The sequence below is a fragment of the Schistocerca gregaria genome, chromosome 1, assembly GCF_023897955.1.
Source record: "Schistocerca gregaria isolate iqSchGreg1 chromosome 1, iqSchGreg1.2, whole genome shotgun sequence".
Lineage (NCBI taxonomy): Eukaryota > Metazoa > Arthropoda > Insecta > Orthoptera > Acrididae > Schistocerca > Schistocerca gregaria.
In genome coordinates, this window is record NC_064920.1 from 658,492,872 (window position 1) to 658,515,751 (window position 22,880).

Genomic DNA, 22,880 nt, shown 5'->3' on the forward strand with positions numbered 1-22,880 from the left:
ATGGCACATGTGCTAGACGTCCTGTCTCGGTGAAGGAAAACGTTTTACTTACGATGTTTCTTCTTTCTTAGCGATGGACAATAGAGACCAGCTGTGAAATGTTGTGCTATCTGCAACGAAGGCAGTTCTCTTATTACTTTTCTTCCTGTTGGTTGTGTTTATTGTTTTAATGTATTTGCTATATATCTCGAAGCAACTAAGACTTCATCTTCAGGCACTTAAGTAATGTCATCGATGTGATATACCACCACAAGTACATCTTGTTAATGTCCCACAGCGGCTTCTAGTGTAGAAAGTTAAAACCATATGAAGATACTGCTGTTAATTACCAGACTGATGGCGAGACTGTATCATTGCAACATATGATTTCTACGCCGTCGTACCTCACTACTGTAGGGTAACGACACTTGAGTCCACACAGCATGTGAGCTGCGAGTCCCCCCAATAGTTATAATTTGAGCCACGCCTTCAGCAGTACCCGTGAGGGTCGGTGGCTCCTCTCTTTCTCACAGCGACGAAATTTTTCTGTATTAATGTGGCTTCTTCTTTGTCCAGCACTGAACTGGCGGAATATCTGCCTGTCTGCTATTATAATTCGAGCTATTCGATGGCGACTGGCGTTGTTTGTACCTTGACGAGGATGGCAATTTACTATGGCGGCGGCAGTCTCTCTGGAATAACGGAATACGCTGTAGTCCGTTCATACCGCAGTCCGCGACAAGTCCATGAAAGGTTGTTTAGAATGTCATAGTTCCACGAGGGTTTGGTACGTGTGAATCCAGACACCTACATCTACATCTACGAGATTACTCTGCTATTCACAATAAAGTGTCTGGAACAGGGTTCAATGAACCACCTTCATCCTGTCACTCTACCGTTCCACTCTCGACCGGCATGCGGGAAAAGCGAGCACTTAAATTTTTCTGTGCGAGCCTTGATTTCTCTTATTTTATCGCGATGATCATTTCCCCCTATGTAGGTGGGAGCCAAGAGATTATTTTTGCAATCGGAGGAGAAAACTGGTGATTGAAATTTCATGAGAAGATCCCGTCGCAACGAAAAACGCCTTCATTTTAATAATTGCCACTCCAATTCACATATTATGACTGTGACACTATCTCCCCTATTTCGAGATAATACAAAAAGACCTGCCCTTCTTTGTACTTTTTCGACGTCATCCGTCAGTCTCACCTGATGCGCATCCCACACCGCACAGCAATACTCCAGAATAGGGAGGACAAGTGTGGTGTAAGCAGTCTCTTCAGTAGGCCTGTTACACCATCTAAGTGTTCTGCCAATGAATCGCAGTCTTTGGTTTGCTCTACCCACAACATTATCTATGTGATCGTTCCAGTTTAGGTTATTTGTAATTGTAATCCCTAAGTATTTAGCTGAATTTACAGTCCCCAGATTTGTGTGACTCATCGCGCAATCGAAATTTAGCTGATTTCTTTTAGTACTCATGTGGATAACTTCACACTTTTCTTTATTCAGAGTCAACTGTCACTTTTCGCACCATGCAGATATCTTATCTTAATCATTTTGCAAGTCGTTTTGATCATCTGATGACTTTACAAGACGATAAATGACATCATCATCTGCAAACAATCTAAGACGGCTACTCAGACTGTCTCCTATGTCCTTAATATAGATCAGGAACGATAGTGTGTGATATCTCCAATCTCTCTTCCTTGTGCTCGATTATTAACCTGACAGCCAGAACATTGTTTTATGACATGATCGTCTCGCGCCGTTACTATCACCTAATGGTGTTAGTGGTGTATGCTCCTAAATTATTTTCATGATTGTCTTACGACAGGCAATTATCTGGTTATATTTTATGACAAATAATAATGAAATAACTGTATATCTCCATCAAAGTCAGGTGCTTGACAGGTTGGAGTGCCATTGTCGGGCGACAGGTAGAGAGCGTTGCTGAGGAGTCTCCCACGTGTTCACACGGGCGGCCAGAGATAGCTATCCCTCAGGCACCATTACACGGCCGCAGAAGGCCTTCTGCGACACGTTAGCCTTGCGGCCTGGCAGTGTCCGCGTCTATTACGAGTGCAAAACCTGCTCGGTGCGAAACGGCTGCACAAGTGTCTAGCGAGCAGGAAGATACTCATTATAAGCGCGTTTGGAGCAACTATTTTGCCTGTGAATCCCTAACATTATATAGCATTATTTTATTAGTGCAATAATCCAATAACAATATTTTGTCACACTATCACTTTACCTAACGAACGTATAGAGAAGAAATAATCGATTACTTCAATTGGTCATCGGACGGTAACTCCGAAAAATGTATTGTCACACTGATTCGTCTACTTACATTGAAATTAAAATATTTTTCCTTCCCATGTCAAAAAGTAGCTCGAACGATTATTAGTGCTTCCACTTCTTGATTAGGGCGACATTATTGTGCAAAGTCTTTAACAAACAAATTTTGTCGGTTATAGCTGGGGATGGACTCTTTTGTATGATTAATTTGTAATTTTCGTCTTTTCGACCAGAATAATAAGAGAAAGTACTTCCAGTTGTAACCATGATCGTTATAATAAAGCCATCTCTTGATAACTGAGATCTGTAAGAAGAAGATTTTTACATGTTGGTTTACACGTTAGAAGGTTCTAGATCATGTGCTTTTAGGGAAGGAGATACGTTCCAGCAACATGTGTGACAGAATCTGTTCAGCGGACAGTCTTTTTCGTCTTTTCGTGGTACATGAGTTAAGTGGTTTATACTACTCTTCGTACAGAAACCAATTTCTGAGGGAATTGCAATAAATGAAGTTCACGTGTCAGTGTAGTCTTTACAACACAGATTTTCGGTTCCGAAGAGCTGTAATCAGTACATGTACTGACAGTAAAATGTTGTTTTGTAAACTCGATACGTTATAGCGACTGGAAGCTCATGGGTACAACTGTTTTTAATGAAGTTCTAATTTCTTCTCTTGTTAGTCGCTTGGTGACGTACCCAGGTCTACTACCTAAAAACCGCCATATAACGGAAGAAAAATGAAAGATTCGGCTAAGACACGAACAACAGGCGGAACAAAGGTTCGACTTCCGTCTGTCTGCGGGTGCATAATATTAAAACTAGCAACCACAGCACACGGCACTGGCAGCCCCAGGAACAAGGTCCAAGGCCGGGGCACGGCTCGCTGCGAGAAGCAGCGGCAGCCTTTAGACACGGGGAAGAGCGAGTAAGGACGCTCGAGTCGACTTGTGCCTTTTTATATCCTGCGAGAATATTCGCTAAATTTCACTTGAAGATACAGTACCGGACATACTTCACGTTCAGAAACGAGAAAACAAAATGAATTCCAGTTCGTGAAGCGTTTTCCACGGCGAGATAAATAAAATATCATTGCTTATATTAGTGATGGTGCTATGATACAAATAGCTTTTGCAACTTTTTTGAATTAAAGAATGAGATCAGAGAATTAGCGCTTTTTGTGAACCTTGTTGTCAAAAATCTGAAACTGGTTTGATGCAGCTCTCCACGCTAGACTATTTTGTTCAAGATCTTTCACATTTACATCAGGCGCAGATCTAAGGAGAGTCATGGCAAACCATCCCTCGCCCGCCCCCCCTCCCCCCAAACAAGACATTTAAGCTTTCATATGTGTGTGTTTGATATTGAGAGAGAGTAATTAGCAGGTTATTACTTTATTACATTCTTTTCCTTATATCTATTTGCAACAGTCATAGCTACGAATGTCTGTTCTCTTCTCGAGGAAGAAATAATTTATTATAAAGAAAAGCTTGGTATTCAGCTATCTTAATAGGGAAGTCATAACGCCTTTTAAATGCCAAGCTTCTTCTTCTGTTCCCTTTTTGGAACCTCTTTTCTTTGAGAGATATGCGCAGTGGGCGATCCCGGCAGGCAGTGCTCGTCATAGGGCTACGAGCTGGCCTTGGTTTTTCCATTCTTTGGTGCGGCTTTCCTTTGGAAGAAGTCTGCAGCAAACAGATTGCAGTGGAGATATTATCCAGTAAGCAGTGGTTGAGCAAAGTTCATGTAATACTTAGCTCTAAAAGATTTTTATGTCTTGCGCTAATAAAGGTGCATTTTCTTGAGGAATGCCATAATTAGTACATTCGTGGTAACAAGTCGTCTCTTGTAAACCGTAGCTGTGGAGGCAACATATTTCCAGGAAAAAACGGTGTTGCAAGCATTGCATCATCATTGTATAAAGAATGGTTCCAAAAGGTAGACAATAGGTCGTGTTCCGATCTAAATAATATGAGACGTTAAAATACTCAGATAGCTCATTCGCACCAATCCTCATCTATACTGCATATGAAAAGACAAGCTACTGACGATTATTTTGTATTTTGTATTATTCTAAACAGTCTGTGGTTGTGAGCTCAGCAACCGTGTATACAGTTACATAAAATATAGTAGTCAGCCAGCCGGTTGCACGCAATTAAAAAAAAAAAACATTAACCAGATTTCGATAGTTCTGTCTTCATGGGAATGGTAAAAGTTACTTAGAAAAACATGTAAGGGATAAATAATATACATAAAATAGATACGTATGTGAAAATTCTCAACCAAAACCAGAAAACTGTACTTAAATGAAATCTCATAACAACTTTATAATTTCTGCTACAGTGACCTCATCAAATGACGTGTTTGCGTTCCATGAGTCAAGAATAAAAATCATAATAAAGGAGGCAGACAGTTATCACAGAATGATAGAACCATGGTTGCAAGTGGCGGCACAAGTTAACAGCTGTGGCCGGCTACGACAGCCACATACACGGCGTAAGAGGCGTCAGACTAAACGGCATGTACGCCGACACTGCCATGAGGTGGACACGAGGATTAGTAGTGCCATCAGGTAACAAAGCGGCAAACTTATAAACATATGCGTTAAGAGCAAAATTACATGGCTGTAGGTATGCACTACTAACATATAGTACCCAGATAATGGGCAATATGAAAATTCGCAAAAATTGTAAATCAGCCTTTTTACATGTAGTTTTAAATAAATTAAAAAACTGACAATGGCAAGTGGAGAAGGGAAACTGACATACCCGACGCTACTGTAGTGAAAAATTCAAAAATCAGGCAGTGCTAAGTAACGGCTCTAAACCTTGAAACAAGTTTTTATTACGCAACTCTAATTGTTCGTTAAGAATAAAACCTTCTTTAAGCGGAAGGTAATGGAAAATTTCCAATCCTTAAAGGATATCGAGTCTGAGACTATTTTTCAGGGAGTTTAGGATACTGACATCTTGCAGTTCTTTGGGTATATGCCCTGTGATTAACAGGTGGTCGGCAAAGGATAATTTATCAATATTAGTACCCTTTTTTCCTGGAAGACGTTCTCTAAATCTTACAGATAGAGCTCGCACAGTTTATCCTATGTATCAGGCCGGACAAGAGTTACAGACGATTTTATAAACTCCTGACGTTTGCAAATGAGATTGTGTTGAATCCAGATTGTGAATAAGATTATTTTTTAGAGAATTATTGGCGGAAAAAGCTACTTTGCAATAATATTTGTTTTGCACAAGACGCTGTATTCTATGAGACAGGTCAAGAAATGGTATGGAAATAAAATTTTTCTGATCTTTTCGTCATTTATGGAAACGCCCAGATTGGTAATTCTGTTCTTCGTTTTATTACTGAAAATGTTACTTACTATGTTGGGTTCGTAGCCACTATTAACTACAATATTTTTGATCAATTTTAAATTAATGACCGGAATGATCAGAGAAATTTTAGTTCCATTTCTTGGATCTGTTGCTTACAGAATACAGCGTCATCTGCAAATCAAATGTGATTGCAAAGTAGCTTTTTTTGCCAATAATTCTCTAAAAAGTAAATTCATTCACAGTCTGGATTCAACACAGTCTCATTTGCAAAGTCAGTTTATAAAATCGATTGAGACTCTTTTTCGGCCTATTATATAGGAAAAATGAAGTGGGCTATATCTGTAAGATTTAGAGAACATCTGCCAGGAAATAAAGGGTACTAATATTCACAATTCATCCTGTGCCGACCACTTGTTAATCACAGGACATAAACCCAAAGAACTGCAAGATGTCAATACCCTACACTCCAAAAAAATAGGTCTCAGACTCGATATCCTTGACGAACTGGAAATTTTCAAACACCTCTCGCTTAAAGACGGTTTTATTCTTAACGAACAATTAGGGTCGTTACTTACAACTGCCTGATTTTTTAATTTTTCACTACAGTAGCGTCGGGGTTCTACATCTACATCTACATTTATACTCCGCAAGCCACCCAAAGGTGTGTGGCGGAGGGCACTTTACGTGCCACTGTCATTACCTCCCTTTTCTGTTCCAGTCGCGTATGGTTCGCGGGAAAAACGACTATCTGAAAGGCTCCGTGTGCGCTCTTATGTCTCTAATTTTACATTCGTGATCTCCTCGGGAGATATAAGTAGGGGGAAGCATTACATTCGATACCTCATCCAGAAACGCACCCTCTCGAAACATGGCGAGCAAGCTACACCGCGATGCACAGCGCCTCTCTTGCAGAGTCTGCCACTTGAGTTTGCTAAACATCTTCGTAACGCTATCACGGTTACCAAATAACCCTGTGACGAAACGCGCCGCTCTTCTTTGGATCTTCTCTATCTCCTGCGTCAACCTGATCTGGTACGGATCCCACACTGATGAGCAATACTCAAGTATAGGTCGAACGAGTGTTTTGTAAGCCATTTTCTTTATTGATGGACTACATTTTCTAAGGACTCTTCCAATGAATCTCAACCTGGTATCCGCCTTACCAACAATTAATTTTATATGATCATTCCACTTCCAATCGTTCCACATGCATACTCCCAGACATTTTACAGAAGTAACTGCTACCAGTGTTTGTTCCGCTATCATATAATCATACAATAAAGGATCCTTCTTTCTATGTATTCCCAATACATTACATTTGTCTACGTTAAGGGTCAGTAGCCACTCCCTGCACCAAGTGCCTATCCGCTGCAGATCTTCCTGCATTTTGCTACAATTTTCTAATGATGCAACTTCTCTGTATACTACAGCATCATCCGCGAAAAGCCGCATGGAACTTCCGACACTATCTATCTACTAGGTCATTGACATATATTGTGTAAAGCAATGGTCCCATAACACTCCCCTGTGACACGCAAGAGGTTACTTTAACGTCTGTAGACGTCTCTCCATTGATAACAACATGCTGTGTTCTGTTTGCGAAAAACTCTTCAATCCAGCCACACAGCTGGTCTGATATTCCGTAGGCTCTTACTTTGTTTATCAGGCGACAGTGCGGAACTGTATCGAACGCCTTCCGGAAGTCAAGGAAAATAGAATCTACCTGGGAGCCCGTATCTAATATTTTCTGGGTCTCATGAACAGATAACGCGAGTTGGGTCTCACACGATCGCTGTTTCCGGAATCCATGTTGATTCCTACAGAGTAGATTCTGGGTTTCCAAAAACGACATGATACGCGAGCAAAAAACATGTTCTAAAATTCTACAACAGATCGACATCAGAGATATAGGTCTATAGTTTTGCGCATCTAGTCGACGACCCTTCTTGAAGACTGGAACTACCTGTGCTCTTTTCTAATCATTTGGAACCTTCCGTTCCTCTAGAGACTTGCGGTACACGGCTGTTAGAAGGGGGGCAAGTTCTTTCGCGTACTCCGTGTAGAATCGAATTGGTATCCCGTCAGGTCCAGTGGACTTTCCTCTGTTGAGTGATTCCAGTTGCTTTTCTATTCCTTGGACACTTATTTCGATGTCAGCCATTTTTTCGTTTGTGCGAGGCTTTAGAGAAGGAACTGCAGTGCGGTCTTCCTCTGTGAAACAGCTTTGAATAAGGTGTTTAGTATTTCAGCTTTACGTGTGTCATCCTCTGTTTCAATGCCACCATCTGGATATGCTGTTTCGAGCCACTTACTGATTTAACGTAAGACCAGAACTTCCTAGGATTTTCTGTCAAGTCGGTACATAAAATTTTACTTTCGAATTCACTGAACGCTTCACGCATAGCCCTCCTTACGCTAACTTTGACATTGTTTAGCTTCTGTTTGTCTGAGAGGTTTTGGGTGCGTTTAAACTTGGAGTGAAGCTCTCTTTGCTTTCGCAGTAGTTTTCTAACGTTGTTGTTGAACCACGGCGGGTTTTTCCCGTCCCTCACAGTTTGACTCGGCAAGTACCTGTCTAAAACGCATTTTACGATTACCTGGAACTTTTCCCATAAACACTCAACATTGTCAGTGTCGGAACAGAAATTTTCGTTTTGATTTGTTAGGTAGTCTGAAATCTGCCTTCTATTACTCTTGCGAAACAGATAAACCTTCATCCCTTTTTTCATATTCCTATTTACTTCCATATTCAGGGATGCTGCAACGGCTTTATGATGACTGATTGCCTGTTCTGCACTTTACAGAGTCGAAAAGTTCGGGTCTGTTTGTTATCAGTAGGTCCAAGATGTTATCTCCACGAGTCGGTTCTCTGATTAATTGCTCGAGGTAATTTTTGGATAATGCACTCAGTATAATGTCACTCGATGCTCTGTCCCTACCACCCGTCCTAAACATCTGAGTGTCCCAGTCTATATCTGGTAAATTGAAATCTCCACCTAAGACTATAACATGCTGAGAAAATTTATGTGAAATGTATTCCAAATTTTCTCTCAGTTGTTCTGCCACTAATGCTGCTGAGTCGGGAGGTCGGTAAAAGGAGCCAGTTATTAACGTAGCTCGGTTGTTGAGTGTAACCTCCACCCATAATAATTCACAGGAACTATCCACTTCTACTTCACTAGAGGCTAAACTACTACTAACAGCGACAAACATGTCACCACCGGTTGCATGCAATCTATCCTTTCTAAACACCGTCTGTGCCTTTGTAAACGTTTCGGCAGAATTTATCTCTGGCTTCAGCCAACTTTCTGTACCTATAACTATTTCACCTTCGTTGCTTTCTGTCAGCGCTTGAAGTTCCGTACTTTACCAATACAGCTTCGACAGTTTACAATTATAATACCGTTTGCTGCTTGGCCCCCGCATGTCCTGACTTTGAGGCTGCTGCCGTTTCTGTACTTGCCCGAGGCCATCTAACCTGAAAAACCGCCCAGTCCACGCTACACAACCCCTGCTATCCTTGTAGCCGCTTGCTGCGTATAGTGGACTCCTAACTTATCCAGCGGAACCCGAAACCCCACCGCCCTATGGCGCAAGTCGAGGAATCTGCAGCCCACACGGTCGCAAAACCGTCTCAGCCTCTGATTCAGACCCTCCACTCGGCTCTGTACCAAAGGTCCGCAGTCGGTCTTGTCGAAGATGCTGCAGATGGTGAGCCCTGCTTTCATCCCGCTAGCGAGACTGGCAGTCTTCACCAAATCAGATAGCCGCCGGAAGCCAGAGAGGATTTCCTCCGATCCATAGCGACACACATCATTGATGCCGACATGAGCGACCACCTGCAGATGGGTGCACCCTGTACCCTTCATGGCATCCGGAAAGACCCTTTCCACATCTGGAATGACTCCCCCCGGTATGCACACAGATTGCACATGGGTTTTATTCCCCTCTCTTGCTGTTTCCCTTATCCACTTGTCATTGTCAGTTTTTTAATTTATTTAAAACTACATGTAAAAAGCAGATGTTTGTAAGTTTACCGTTTTGTTACTAGATGACACTACTAATCCTCGTGTCCACCTCATGGCAGTGTCGGCTTACATGCCGTTTAATCTGACGCCTCTTGCTGCGTTCGTGGCGGTCTTAGCCGGCTACAGCTGTTAACTTGTGCCGCCACTTGCAACCATGGTTCTATCATTCTGTGATAACTGTCTGCCTTCTTTATTATGATTTTTATTCTTGACTCATGGAACGCAAACATGTCATTTGATGAGGTCACTGTTGCAGAAATTATAAAGTTGTTATGAGATTTCATGTAAGTACAGTTTTCTGGTTTTGGTTGAGAATTTTCACAAACGTATCTATTTTATGTATATTATTTATCCCTTATATGTTTTTCTAAGTAACTTTTACCATTTCCATGAAGACAGAACTATCAAAATCTGGTCAATGTTTTTTTTTTTTTTTTTTTTTTTAGTTTCTGTGCAACCGGTTGGCTGACTATTACATTTTATATAACTCTGTATTATGACAGGAGAGAAAGACCCTTTTTTGGAACAAAGTATTTTTTGGGAACAATACAGTAATAATTTATTGTAAAAAGTCTTACATCCTGTTTACAAGCCGCGCGGTGTAGCCACGAGGTCTATGACGCCTTGCCACGGATCGCGCGGCTCCCCCAGTCGGAGGTTCGAGTCCTCCCTCAAGCAAGGATGTGTGTGTTGTCCTTAGCGTAAGTTAGTTTAAGTCAGATTAAGTAGTATGTAAGCCTAGGGTCTGACGACTTTAACAGTTTGGATCCCATAGGAACTTGTCACAAATTTTCTGTTTACAAATACTTAAAATTTACTTACACTTGAATCCCATCCAAAAATGTCAGTAGTGTGCCGTGTGTGATGGCTGGAACTACATTATGTGATCAAAAGTATACGGACACCCTCAAAACATACGTTTTTCATATTACGTGCGTTGTGCTGCCAACTACTGACAGGTACTCCATATCAACGACCTCAGTAGTCATTAGACATCGTGAGAGTGCACAATCGGGCGCTCCGCGGAACTCACGGACTGGGTGTCACTTGCGTCATACGTCAGTATGCGAAATATCCACTCTTCTAAACATCCATAGGTTCGTAATGTGTCATAATCAGACGTCTATCCAGACCATCACACAGGGATTCCAAAATGCATCAGAATCCACTGCAAGTATTATGACAGTTAGGCGGGAGGTGAGAAAACTTGGATTTCATGGTCGAGCGGCTTCTCACACGCCACACATCACGCCGGTAAATGTCAAAGGACGCCTCGCTTGGTGGAATGAGCGTAAACATTGGACGATTGAACAGTGGAAAAACGTTGTGTGGAGTGACGAATCACGGTACACAAAGTGGCGAACCGATAGCAGAGTGTGGGTATGGCGAATGCCCGGTGAAAGTCTGCCAGCGTGTGTAGTGCCAACAGCAAAATTCGGAGGCGGTGGGGTTATGGTGTGGTTGTGTTTTTCATGCAGGGGGCTTGTACCCCTTGCTGTTTTGCGTGACACTATCACAGCATAGGCCTACATTGATGTTTTAAGCACCTTCTTGCTTCCCACTATTGAAGAGCAATTCGGGGATGGCGATTGCATTTTTTAACACGATCGAGCACCTGTTCATAATGAACGGCCTGTGGCGGAGTGGTTACACGACAATAACGTCCCTGTAAATATCTCTCCTCAGTGCAGCACTCCGTGAAGAATGGGCTGCCATTCCCCAAGAAACCTTCCAGAACTTGATTGAACGTATGCCTGCGAGAGTGGAAGCTGTTATCAAGGCTAAGAGTGGGCCAGCACCATATTAAAATCCAGCATTACCGATGGAGGGCGCCACGAACTTGTTAGTCATTTTCAGACAGGTGTCCAGATACTTTCGTTCACATAGTGTCGTAACTTAAGTCTTTTTTTTTTGGTTATTCATCCTTGTCCATGGCGATCTTCCCTCTCTGGTTGCGGAAGCGTTTATCTGGTGGCTGTCGGGAAGCGGAGGTGGCCAATCAGCCGGTGCACGGAGCCACGAGGAAAGGTGATTGCTTGCTCGCTTGGAAGGACCCTTGCCGCTACCTGTGAATGCGATTTGTTTAAGGGTTCCGCCGTACACAGTGAGCGCCCGCGGGCCTGCAGTACTGTAGTACGGCAGTGAATTTGACTCATGGCGTGAATGCTTGTCACGATCCATGAACGTTTCTGAGTGAAACAGATACTGTGCTTTGGTGTGGCGCCGGCCGCTGTGGCCGAGCGTTCCTAGGCGCTTCAGTCCGGAACTGCGTGACTGCTACGTCGGAGGTTCGTATCCTACCTCGGGCATGGATGTGTGTGACGTCCTTAGGTTAGTTAGGTTTAACCTCAGATGTTAATTCTCATAGTGCTAAGAGCCATTTGAAACTTTTTCTTTGTGTGTGGCCGTATCGCTATTTTCTCTCCATTTTCCAGTTGCCTGTCACAAATTGTATGCCGACAGAATGTATAAACTGTGTTAGTGGATTTTTCCAGATGGTTTTATACAGCGACAGATTTCTCACGATTGTACATTGTTAATGAGATGCTGTCCGGTTGTCTTACACCTGTTTCTATGAATCAGACTGCTCACTGCATTCTTTAATGACGGGTTTCTTATGAGTACATGTTGATGATGCACAGTCGACGTACTAACTGGAATGCACTGACATTCATACATCTATGTAGATGTTAAGAGAGAATTAGTGCTTGGTATCCAGCGGATTATGCCAAGGAATGGTTCAAATGGCTCTGATGTCATCAGTCCCCTAGAACTTAGAACTACTGAAACCTAACTAAACTAAGGACATCACACACATCCATGCCCGAGGCAGGATTCGCACCTGCGACCGTAGAGTATGCCAAGGAAGCTACTGTTCCTTTTATTGCGCTACGTAAACTCAGATTTGATCTCAATATGTTTGAAAATTTGTAAAATTATTATGTGTATAACTAAAATGCAATTAATTCATTTTTTTGGATTCTAAATTAAACTAGTGGTTGTCAGTTTGAAGAATGTGATTAGAGAGTGTTTTGTAAATATTTCTTTTTTAATCTGAGGAAAAATGGAGAGGACTTGTCATCTGGTCGTTTATGCTTACTCTTAATTTCGTATGGAGGTAAATGCTGTAGAATTTTATTGAATCAGAGCCTTAAAATATTTTGTGTTCCTTATGATATCTCATTTACTAGGACAGCTTTGTTGTTCAAGTAAAATTGCACCTTTGTATTTGACTTAAGTGTTCAAATATTAATCTTTTCTCAATTGATTCCACCCTTTTAACTTGTTAATCTACTACAGCACAGTACATTTGGAAGCAGAGTATGGTTGATTGATTGGGTGAAGATGGATATTTTGTGTTTCAATAAGCTTTTTCTTGTTTCCTTAGACTGTAGTTATTTTTCAGAAAGCCTGACAGTGTAAAGTATCCGCCTTATTTTAGGTATGGAGCGTTAATCCAAGTATTACAATGACCAAAGTTAGAGGCTAAAGGCACTATCCATGAGCTGGTTGAAAAAGTGCTTCAAAATATTGCGGTGGAGCAATATGTTACCGAGGCCGGTGATGTGAGTTTGGATGCAGCTGCATGACAGGGGTGCTACAGAGTGAGTATAGTTGGACACCGAGTCAAATACGGAAGTTGGAGGCCTCTTTTAACCATTACCTGGATAGAATGAATGAGCTAGTGGGTGGGGACAAGGAACAGGTGCATACTCTAGTAACATACAGTGATACTATACGAGGGTGGTTTTAGACCAGTAACAGAAGAGTAAGGTTCGTGAAAGATTAAAATAGAGGCTGGGGCAAATGATCCTTGATACTCCAAATGGTTCAAATGGCTCTGAGCACTATGGGACTTAATATCTGAAGTCATAGTCCCCGAGAACTCAGAACTATGTAAACCTAACTAACCTAAGAAAATCACACACATCTATGCCCGAGGCAGGATTCGAACCTGCGACCATAGCGGTGGCGCGGTTCCAGACTGAAGCGCCTAGAACTGCTCGGCCACACCGGCCGGCCTTGATACTCCATTTATAAAGCTGCAGAAAGAGTTACAGGAAATTTTAAATGAATGTTCCCACTTTCCGTTGAATTCAGTTGATTGTAGAGTTTATTTTTGTATTTTACGGTGGAGTTTCAAATGGAGTATGGGCCACGGAAATGAGTGATTTAGATGCCTTGAGACTGATTGCCATTAAAGTGAAGGAATATTTGTTTGATGAAGTTTTGCAAGTGAGACAAGAAAATAGTGTGCAGAAACAAGTTTAGGACTATAATTTGTCGGTTAATTCTACCTAGACCACTGCAAGAGTTAATTTATTGCCATTAAGGACGTGAACAGGTTACTCATGAGTCAGTGATAAGGTATTTGGAGTGAGTTGAAAGAAGCGTGAAAGCCTTGGAACTTTCATATACCAAAGAGCAAGTAAACCGCATTTTAGGCCGGTTGAACCCCGATAGTAGGCAACACACGATATGTTGCCAAATCTTCATAACAGTGACTCAATTACATGAAGATTTAAGGTACAAGCAGGCCATGGAACCACTGAATTTGTGGATTCGTACAGGGACAGCCAATCCGTAAAAGGAAGAGCTTATAGAAGTAACGATTTAGAGAGGAAACAGAAGGAGCAAAACATTAACAGAAAGGCACACTAAGGAAACAGTGGTTCACAAAGGTGTGTAGACAGGGGCTCACATAAGATAATTTGTAGGAAGTGTGGGAAGCACGTACATCTAAGAAGTGAATGCATGGGGAAAGATAGCCGGAACCAGAATTTTGACAATTACTGCAAGGGGAAGGCAAACGCATTAGTGTGATTAAGAATAAAAGGATTTCACATTTGTCATTTGCATGTGCAGCATTGAATAATGAACCAATCTGCACTTTTCTGGATTTAGGTAGTACGATCTTGGTAGGTAATTAGAAATGGTTTCGGAGCACGAAGGAATCTGAGCGTAGTGGGAGAAGGTAGCACATAGCCGACAATACTTGATGGATGATAAGTCGAGTTGAATTGTGAACGTAAGTTAAAATCAAGCTAATGGTTGATGAGTTTTCTTGGAAAATGAGGATGAAGGTCATTGAAAATTTTGTCACTGACTATATTTCTGATTCCCATCTGGTCAGTAGAGCAGTTCCATTGTAAAATTAGGCTACAAAGAAGTTTTTTGTTTACCTGGCATGGGCAAAGAAGCGCGGTGGTGATGGCTTGTAATGAACCCATTGCGGAAGTAGGTAATATGGGGAAGTAAGGTTCGTTAGGTGACCAGGTAGCTCATTTACATGAATTTATAAGGGATAAGATCAAAATTGTGTGTGAGGAATTTCCCGACGTATTAACCAACGGATGTGGGGGTTAGAGGTTTTCTATAGTATCGGACCAAATCAATGTGTCAGGTTCCAGTCAAGAAACCACCCTACAGATTGTAACCACCAAGGATACAAACATATGGGAACAAAATCAAATGTTCAAATGTTTGTGAAATCTTATGGGACTTAACTGCTAAGGTCATCAGTCTCTAAGTTTTGAACCTAAATTATTCTAAGAATAAACACACAAATCCATGCCCGGGTGAAGACTCGAACCTCCGGCGGGACCAACCACACAGTCCATGACTGTAGCGCACTAGACCGCTCGGCTAATATATGGGAACACGTGGAAAAGATGCTTGAACAGGATATAATTCGACCATCTAAATCCTCATTTGCTGCTTCTGTGTTCTTCGTTTCTAAATCTAATGGTGACCACCATCCTGTAATGGACCCTGTGAATGAAACAAAAACTTACTATGGAGTTCAGTGCCGTTACTGAATTTGCATTAGTGTTTCAGGTGCTTTAAGAGAATGTTGGTATTACCCTCTTTAGATCTTAACCAGTCTTATAATCCAATACCTTTAGAGGAGGCTTCGCAGCCGATTACCACGTTCGTAATGGACTAGAACTTACTCGAATTTAGTGGTGTACCTTTTGGACTGGCGACAATGGCAGCGGTTCTTTGTAGCTTGTGGATGCCATGTTTTCCTGTATAAAATTTAATGCAGTGTGTTTACAGTATCTGGATGATCTGGTGATGTAGTAGTAGTTCGATTCAGGAACACATTCGGCACTTACATGAGATGTTCGAGCAATTAAGAAAGGCAGTTGTGTCATTCTGTGTCAGATAGTTGTTTTTGCATTTGCTTTTATTGAGATAGAATTTCAGGGGAAGGAATTTGTTTTGACCCAGAGAGACTGGGAGCCACTGATCACTTCCCACAACAACTGCAGAATGTGAAGCAAGTTGCCAGGACCGCCGGGATGGCCAATTTTTTAGGACATTTATTGGTGGCTTTGGGGAGAAGGTAGCTCTCCTTAACGGTGTAAAAAGGGATGTAAATTTATGTTGAGGACCTTCCAGAAAGCCGCATCTTTGGCCGTAAAGAAAGCGTTAAGGTCAGCATCGGTACTGGCTATCCCAGATTTAAATGCTGAATTCATTTTGCAAACTGATGCATCAAGTGTAGAAACAGGTGCAGTTTTGTTGCAGGGACAGGAAGGGAATCAGAAGGTACCTACGCCTCAAGGGGTTAAATGAATTGAAGGAAAGCTATTCAATCAATTCTCCTGGTTTGTGCAGCTGGTGGATGAGTATACTTGTACTACCGAGATGGGTCGAGGCTTTGAGTCCATCTTGGCTATGGTAATCCATTCAGCACCTTGTTCATAGTGGTTCACCTACATTCATAGATTCTGAAGCTGATCAACTGCAATTTATAACTTGATTGTGGTGTGTGAATGTCTCGGAGAGGAGGAAATGATATTTAAACACACTACGTGCTTCTTAAGTATCAAGTAACAATATTCATTTACATAGATAGCAGTTTGTCGGGTAGTCATTGTTTTGCACCATTCGACAGCACGTGTAACACGAAACGGAGCAGATGCTGTCAAGATTTCTGTCCAACTGACCATCCAAACCATAAGTGATCGTGTTGTGCTGCCAAAGGCACTCCACTGCATCAAGCCAGTCGTTGGGCGCAAACGACAATGACGAATACAACCTGCCAATTTTCGTTCATGCAGCCTCCACATGTGATGGGTACATACATCGTGATGTTGTATGTAGGAGCGTGAGTCGTCTGAAATGACGACTTGGTGCCACTGCTTTCTACGAAATTGTCGCTGTGCGCCCCACTTTCTGGGGGCCCCTCTCTGTGGTGCTGCAGACTTTATCGCGCTGTCCATGTGGGTATTTATCTGGCTGCTAACAAGCCCATTTCCTGACTCAAGGTAGGTCACGTCGCTGTATAATCTCGCACATCCTAGCTAAGAATAAGGTTGTCCTCTCGGGAGCTAAACGGGTATGACCGATAAAATCGTGCATGGCGTTGGACACGGTCTCCCTGAACCCATCAACTCCATGTTCGAATGACGGTTGCGGGATCCCGACCAGCCGACCGCTATGACCGTGCGGTTGAAGGTCCTTCAGTCCGGAACCGCGCTGCTGCTGTGGTCGCAGGTTCGAACCCTACCTCGGGCATGGATTTGTATAATGTCCTTAGATTAGTTAGTAGTTCTAAGTCTAGGGGACATATGACCTCAGATGTTAAGTCCCATAGTGCCATTTGAACTACTTTTTGATCCCGACCAACACGAGAAAAAATGTCACGGATCTGTTTTCCCACAAATAACTGACATTTAAATTCGATCTATGAATGAGGAACGCTCTACGTAATCTTCCATCATATACAGAAGATAAATGGTGTTAGAATGTTTAATAAGTGCAGCTGCGCTGAAATGCTAATCGTAATATACTTAATGCGTTAGACGTTTGTAAGATGCCGCGTTCACAGTGGTGTCATTTTAATGGGCGACCATTTATCAAGCGCTGTCTGATAACGAATTCTACTATTTTTTCATCGTACTGAATTAAAAATTTATCTTATCTCGTCTGTTTTCGTAATTATTTTGATTATTGTAGAAAACAACAAACTCCGCTCCTCCTTAAGAGCGCTAATAGCATAGCGAAACGAAAAATTAATTACAATAACTGTTAAAGGATCCGCCTTAAGCTCCGTGGGAAGATTTATTTATTCACTGATAACTAGTTTCGGACGGCTCGTCCTTTATCAGATTATTCAAGTACTTAAGCCTTGCATTACAAGATGTGCAATACAGGCCACAAAACATGTAAAAACGTTGCACTATAAAAAGCAGCATCAACACATGTTCATAGCCGTAGTGCCACGTTTACTGTTTTGTGGTCTGTAATGCACATCTAGTTGTAACGCAAGACTTATGTACAAGGATGATTTGATAAAGGACAAACTGTCCGGAACCAGTCATCTGTGAATAAATGAAACTTCCTACTCAATTTATGGCGGTTCCTCTAACAACTATTGTAATCACAGAAAAGTCGTAGCCCTTTTGCGGTTCCAGCATGCTTGAGATACACAAAAATGAAATTAATTTGAGAGCGAAGGAAATACTTCCCTTGTAGAGTTCTCCAGTCAGCAAACCTACGGCTATTAATTCAAGAACCAAAATAAACCAGACTGAGATTCTCACTCTGCAGCGGAGTGTGCGCTGATATGAAACTTCTTGGCAGATTAAAACTATATGCCGGACCGAGACTGAAACTTTTTTTACATTTTTTTTCATTTTGTTCGTTGATCGTTGTGTTTGGTCTTTGCGGACGTCACATGACTTTTCCGTTCGAGTTCCTGTTTTGATACTTCCAGTCAGTTTTTTATTACAGAGGTCAATCGGCTCTCTGACCGAACACACTGAGCTACTGTGCCGGCGAACTCGGGACCTTTGCCTTTCTCGGGAGAGTGCTCTACCATCTGAGCTACCCAAGCACGACTGACGCCCCCTCCTCACAGCTTTACTTCTGCCAGTATCTCGTCTCCTACCTTCCAGACTTTACAGAAGCTCTCCTGCGAAGTTTGGAAGGTAGGAGACGAGATACTGGCAAAAGTAAAACTGTGAGGTGGGGGCGTCAGTCGTGCTTGGGTAGCTCAGATGGTAGAGCATTCGCCCGAGAAAGGCAAAGGTCCCGTGTTCGAGTCTCGGTCCGGCATACACTTTTAATCTGCCAGGAAGTTGGCTCTGAGCACTATGGGACTCAACTGCTGTGGTCATTAGTCCCCTAGAACTTAGAACTACTTAAACCTAACTAACCTAAGGACATCACATACATCCATGCCCGAGGCAGGATTCGAACCTGCGACCGTAGCAGTCGCACGGTTCCGGCCTGCGCGCCTAGAACCGCGAGACCACCGCGGCCGGCAATCTGCCAGTAAGTTTTACCGAAATAAACGATACGTTGAGATTTCCTACGCGTGCTGGTCTTAGCTGCACCGAAGACAACATGAAATAAGAAAGTAGATTTTAGTGGCAGTTTATGTAACTACTACAACGAATGAGGATAATTCCTGTATGATTTCATGCTTTCCCGGCAAAGTCCCAGGAAGCACCTGAGGAAGACAGTGAGGCACACTGTCGAAATATTGTGCAAGTTTGACACGAACATCCGGCAGAACACCCGACTACTCCAGAATGTCAGGATAATTCCTGTTATAGATCAGTCTAGTAATGCACTTGTAGATTCGTGCAACATTTAATTGTATCACACGGTTCATAAGTTAACTGAGGTTGCCATTACAAGATTCGGTAGGTATGCATACCTGTCGAAGTTGTCCACCTCAGAGGTGTCTTCCGGCGTGACGGGCGACGGCACGGGGCTGGCGGTCACACATACCGGCCACCAGGGCGACACCTGCAACAGGAGCGTCTGGTTGGCACATTCCCATCTCTTGTAACAATAAAATCGCACAGCAAGTAGGTATGAGTGGTGCAGCTCCTAGTCTTAACAACTTCTCCTCGAGCAGATGACAACCTTCACAGATTATTTCGACCCAAATTTGTTAGTCAAATGAGTTTCGAGCAGAATTTTGGACAATTTTTTTCCCGTTTTGGGAAATAACCAGTTTCACACACCGACTAGAAGTACGTCGCACTCCTGCTTTCTTAAGACAGGAAGGTGCAACAAGTTTCCAGATGTTGCCAGGATTTTTTCATTGCGGTGTCCACAGAGCTCTAGTCAAGGATTTTCTATTGCTTTGCGATTCCGAGGCTTTCTTAACTTTTCCAGGTTTTCATACAATAAATAACGATTTTAGAAGGCAGAATAGCAGGAGAATTTTAGCTCAAAAGAGTCGTATTTAAGTATTCTACTTGTTGCTGTGGAATCAGATTTTATAAATTGGAGCTAGTATGGTTGTTGTACATATCAGTCGATCTGATAGTCGGGTCTGATAGATCTCAAAGTAGCCTTCTAAATGTAGGGCAACACCACACTTTTTACACTGCCACGCACTAACTTCTTTTCTCTCCTGAGTAGCACAGAAAATACCTTTTTGGAATTTTTTTCTTCTCCTTTGGGGTTATGTGCATCGGGGAATAAACCCATGTCTTGCCTGAAGTCTCAGAGGTGGTAATCGCTGAACAGGTAGCACTTCACTAAAGTGAACTCTACAAAAGTATAATCTAAGAAATAACTCAATTTCTTTCAGGTTTCCGTAGTAAAGACTGAAATGTGTGTTGTAGAGTGTATAGCTACTTTTGAAATGAATTTGTTTTCTGTTATGTAATGTTATTCTGTGAAACAGCTAAATGATAAGTAAATACATTTTAAAAAAAAGATATAGTGTTGCTATGAAGTCAGTGTAGTAGATTTTTTTCTTTCCACTGATTTTGTGATACACAATAAACAATACATACAACTGAAAGATAAAAAAAAATATCGTCTCGTACTCCTTAACTGTGTGTCACATGACTGGAAGGAGAGTTGTTATTTGGTCTTCAAAGTCTATCCACAAATTCCCTTCAAATGTTCCAGGGCACATTTAGGTTTTATCACTTCCTGTCTTGGTGCCTGACTTTCCTTTCTTCTCACTCGTCATGTCAACAGTTCATAATCACTGTCGAAAACACTATCAACACACTTCTGCAATCCCTTCTAAGCGTCATCACAAACTACTCTTTCCGCCATGTTGGTCGTTTACTAAGATAAACTACCACGTGACACACATGACCTGCGTTTCGTGTTAGAATACTTTTCAGAGCTATCAGTTGGCCAGAAATTGAACTCCATGCGTTCATGTGGTGAGGCACACATACGTGATCTGAGTTCGTCATAAGATTTAAATGCCACAGGAACTTCATGCGACTACCGTTCGTCATTTCGTGCGACTGTGTTAATATATGTGAGCAATGTTGCACACTCTTCAGTTCGTACAAGTAATCAATAATCCCTAAAGAGATGCCTAAAAACGCTGAAGGAGAAAACGCTTAAATAGTGTATGCCTGGCGAATCGAGGATATCTTGTTTGTATTTAGCACTGTGTTTCTGACACGATCATTTCAAAATCAACTATAGCCGGCATATTCGTACTGAGAGAATTCGGTAATTGTGTGGATATTTAAAAAATATATATATCGTAATTTTTCAGGGGACTGATGACCTTAGATGTTAAGTCCCATAGTGTTCAGACCCATTTGAACCGTGTTTTGTCCAATGACGTTGTAGTTGGAGGGCCCCTCCAGACGTCATCAATTGGGAAGAGATCCAGAGAACTCGTATTGGGGAAAGAATCGTCGCCCCTCCGGAATTGGCCCTAAATGAAATACGGGGAACGATGGCGTAAGTCTGAAACTTAGAGCTGAGGGCAAAACATGGTCCTTACAACACAGTAGAATCGCGAAGACATGTTTTGTTGCAGCACGCCAATAACCGCAATGACATGCGGCGTAATTGGCAATGTGATGTTTGTGCGTGTGTGTCCATGTGTGGCGAAAGTCAGCGTTTCCACACGTCGTAATCGACAGTGCAAAGCTTTATCGCGCAAGTCTTCTTCGGATGACGCAAAGTGCCGGGGTTAACAAGGTCAGTCACGCCGCGGGTGAGTGAACACGTGACGAAACTTTCGGTTTTCCTCCTAAAGAGCGGATTTAACTCGCAAGCTGGCGACCTCATCTGCAGAGGACGACCTGGGAATAACGATTGTTACGAAAGTGTTGAGTCGTCTTGCCGAAACGTACTGTGATGGTACACTACTGGCCATTAAAATTGCTACACCACGAAGATTACGTTTTACAGACGCGAAATTTAACCGACAGGAAGAAGATGCTGTGATATGCAAATGATTAGCTTTCCAGATCATTCAAACAAGGTGTCATGCTGACATGAGGAAAGTTTCCACCCGGTTTCTCATACACAAAGAGCAGTTGAGCGGCGTTGCCTGGTGAAACGTTGTGATGCCTCGTGTAGGGAGGAGAAATGCGTACCATTACGTTTCTGATTTTGATAAAGGTCGGATTGTAGCCTATCGCGACTGCGATTTATCATATCGCGACATTGCTGCTCGCGTTGGTCGATATCCAATGATTGTTAGTAGAATATGGAATCGGTGATGGATCTCAACGGTCCCGTATCTCTAGCAGTTGAGATGACAGGCATCTTATCCGCATGGCTGTAACGGATCGTACAGCCACGTCTCGATCCCCGAGTCAACAGATGGGGACGTTTGCAAGGCAACAACCATCTGCACGAACAGTTCGACGACGTTTGCAGCAGAATGGACCATCATCTCGGAGACCCTGGGTGTGGTTACCCTTGACGCTGCATCACAGACAAGAGCGCCTACGACGTTGTAGTCAACGACGAACCTGGGTGCACGAATGGCAAAAGGTTATTTTTTTCGGATGAATCCAGGTTTTGTTTGCAGCATCGTGATGGTCGCATCCGTGTTTGGCGACATCGCGGTGAACGCACATTGGAAGCGTATATTCGTCATCGCCATACTGGCGTATCACCCGGCGTGATGGTATGGGGTGCCATTCGTTACACGTCTCGGTCACCTCTTGTTCGCATTGACGGCACTTTGCACAATCGACGGTACATTTCAGATGTGTTACGACCCGTGGCTGTACCCTTCATTCGATCCCTGCGAAACCCTACATTTCAGCAGGATAATTCACGGCAGCATTTGCAGATCCTGTACGGGTCTCTCTGGATACAGAAAATGTTCGACTGTTGCCCTGGCCAGCACATTATCCAGATCTCTCACCAAATGAAAACGTCTGATCAATGGTGGCCGAGCAAGTGGCTCGTCACAATACGCCAGTCACTACTCTTGATGAACTGTGGTATCGTGTTGAAGCTAATGGGCAGCTATACCTGTACACGCCAT

General features: G+C 42.6%; 1 protein-coding gene across 1 annotated transcript in view; it reads right to left on the reverse strand.

Annotated features, from left to right (window-relative positions):
* Positions 1-22,880, reverse strand: part of LOC126361845 (uncharacterized) — a 98,434-nt gene that overhangs the window by 26,513 nt on the left and 49,041 nt on the right. The window contains exon 2 of the mRNA XM_050007825.1: positions 19,314-19,405. Coding sequence (XP_049863782.1) covers positions 19,314-19,405 — 92 coding nt within the window. The remainder of the gene's footprint in view (positions 1-19,313; positions 19,406-22,880) is intronic.